At 54.3% G+C, this 1,485-nt stretch overlaps 1 protein-coding gene across 1 annotated transcript in view; it reads right to left on the bottom strand.

Annotated features, from left to right (window-relative positions):
• Window positions 1–475: 475 nt before the first annotated feature.
• GUITHDRAFT_105655 (hypothetical protein) overlaps window positions 476–1,485 on the bottom strand; it is a gene marked incomplete at both ends in the record, with an annotated part of 6,672 nt that continues 5,662 nt past the window's right edge. The window contains 6 exons of the mRNA XM_005835432.1: window positions 476–538; window positions 614–689; window positions 742–931; window positions 976–1,048; window positions 1,098–1,169; window positions 1,219–1,303. Coding sequence (XP_005835489.1) covers window positions 476–538; window positions 614–689; window positions 742–931; window positions 976–1,048; window positions 1,098–1,169; window positions 1,219–1,303 — 559 coding nt within the window. The remainder of the gene's footprint in view (window positions 539–613; window positions 690–741; window positions 932–975; window positions 1,049–1,097; window positions 1,170–1,218; window positions 1,304–1,485) is intronic.

Below are 1,485 nucleotides of genomic sequence, written 5' to 3'. Positions count from 1 at the left end.
GGTATGCCCCTCGCCTCCGTACCCGTCACCGCAACCCCCCCCCCCCTTCCCTCCATCTTCGCTCAATCCTCTCCTCCTTCCTCTCTCCTCTCCTCTCCTCTCCTCACCTCTCCTGTCTTATCCTCTCTTCTCCTCTCCTGTCCTGTCCTGTCTTATCCTCTCTTCTCCCTGCTACCTTCTCTCCTCTCCTCCCTTGTCCTCGCTCCTCTCGTTCACTTCAATATCCGCTTCCTGCCATGCCTTAGTTTTATGGCCCCTCCGGTAACAATTGGGGTAAAATTTGAAATGTTGAAATCAAGTTTTAATATACAGATATTTTTCAAAAAGAGTTCGCCAAGCGAAAATGCCGAAAATCATTACGTACAGGACATACAAGGGAGGCGAGTGAAGAGGAGGAGGAACACGAGTGGGAGAAGGAGGAGGGAGGAGGGAAGAGCAGCAGCAGCAGCAGCAGGAGAGTGGCACATTGCAGACTTCAGATCTTCTTCCCAAGAAAGGCACATTCAGCGGTCCTGACACGATCCGAAAGGCTCTTGACCTGATCGAGAAGATGAGCGAGGAGGAGGAACGAGGAGGAGACGAGAGAGGAAGAAGAACGACTGAGATCAGCTACCTTCCCCTGGAGATCGTTCAGGGACACAGTGAGTTGCTGTAGAGCCTCCAAAGGAACTTCGACCAGATCGTCCTCCCTGATTATTATCGTGAGCTCATCGCGCGGGGACATGCGCGCCGTCCTGCTACCTTCGGTACATGGTCCTCTGTCTCGTAAGCAGAAGCTTTGGGTCAGGCTTCCCCTGTGCCGTGGAGGGTTTGGAAGCGTTTGACGGTGGTAAGGTCGACTGTTGTGCCTGCTGGTCCTTCCCGTCGTTCTCCGGCCATGCTTGCTTCTTGTCTTTCGTCCCTGTGCTGTCCTTGGGATCCTTGGAGTTTTCTGCCGTGCTGTCACTAGCTCGGCCGTGCTGCCTCCAGCCTCACCGTCATTGACTTTGTTTTTCTTGGCTAGCCCCTTGAGCCTTGCAGAAATTGAGTTCAAGAACGGAAAGATGCCCTAAAGCTCGGGCTGTGAGGGAGTCGAGTGACGCGGCAAGCAGGAGAACCTTTGCAAACTCCTTGGACAGCGAGTCTTCGTCCTTGATCTTGGACACCTCCTGATAGCTCTTCATGATGAGCTGGGGAGGCAGGTGAGCAGGAGAAAGCGGGTTGTCGGCGAGGTCAGACCGCAAGGAAGGTGTTAAGCATGAAGAAGAGGCAGATGAAGAGGAAGCTGAAGGAGACGAGGGGTCCGAGGTACTGGTTGACAGCCCTGGAGGGGGTCAAACGTCAAGGTGGAGAGGAGGAGGAGGAGAGATGAAGAGGAGGAGGAAGAGAGATGAAGAGGAGGAGGAGGAGGAGGAGGAGGAGGAGGAGGAGAATTTGAGAAGGAGGCGTCACTGTAGCTCGTCAAACTGCAGGCCGTGCAGAACAGCCTCAATGGAGCCGAGCAAA

This window comes from Guillardia theta (genome assembly GCF_000315625.1).
Source record: "Guillardia theta CCMP2712 unplaced genomic scaffold GUITHscaffold_21, whole genome shotgun sequence".
In the NCBI taxonomy this organism is placed as follows: Eukaryota; class Cryptophyceae; order Pyrenomonadales; family Geminigeraceae; genus Guillardia; species Guillardia theta.
Note: the sequence above shows the minus strand (reverse complement) of the source record. Positions and strands in the feature narration are given on the sequence as shown.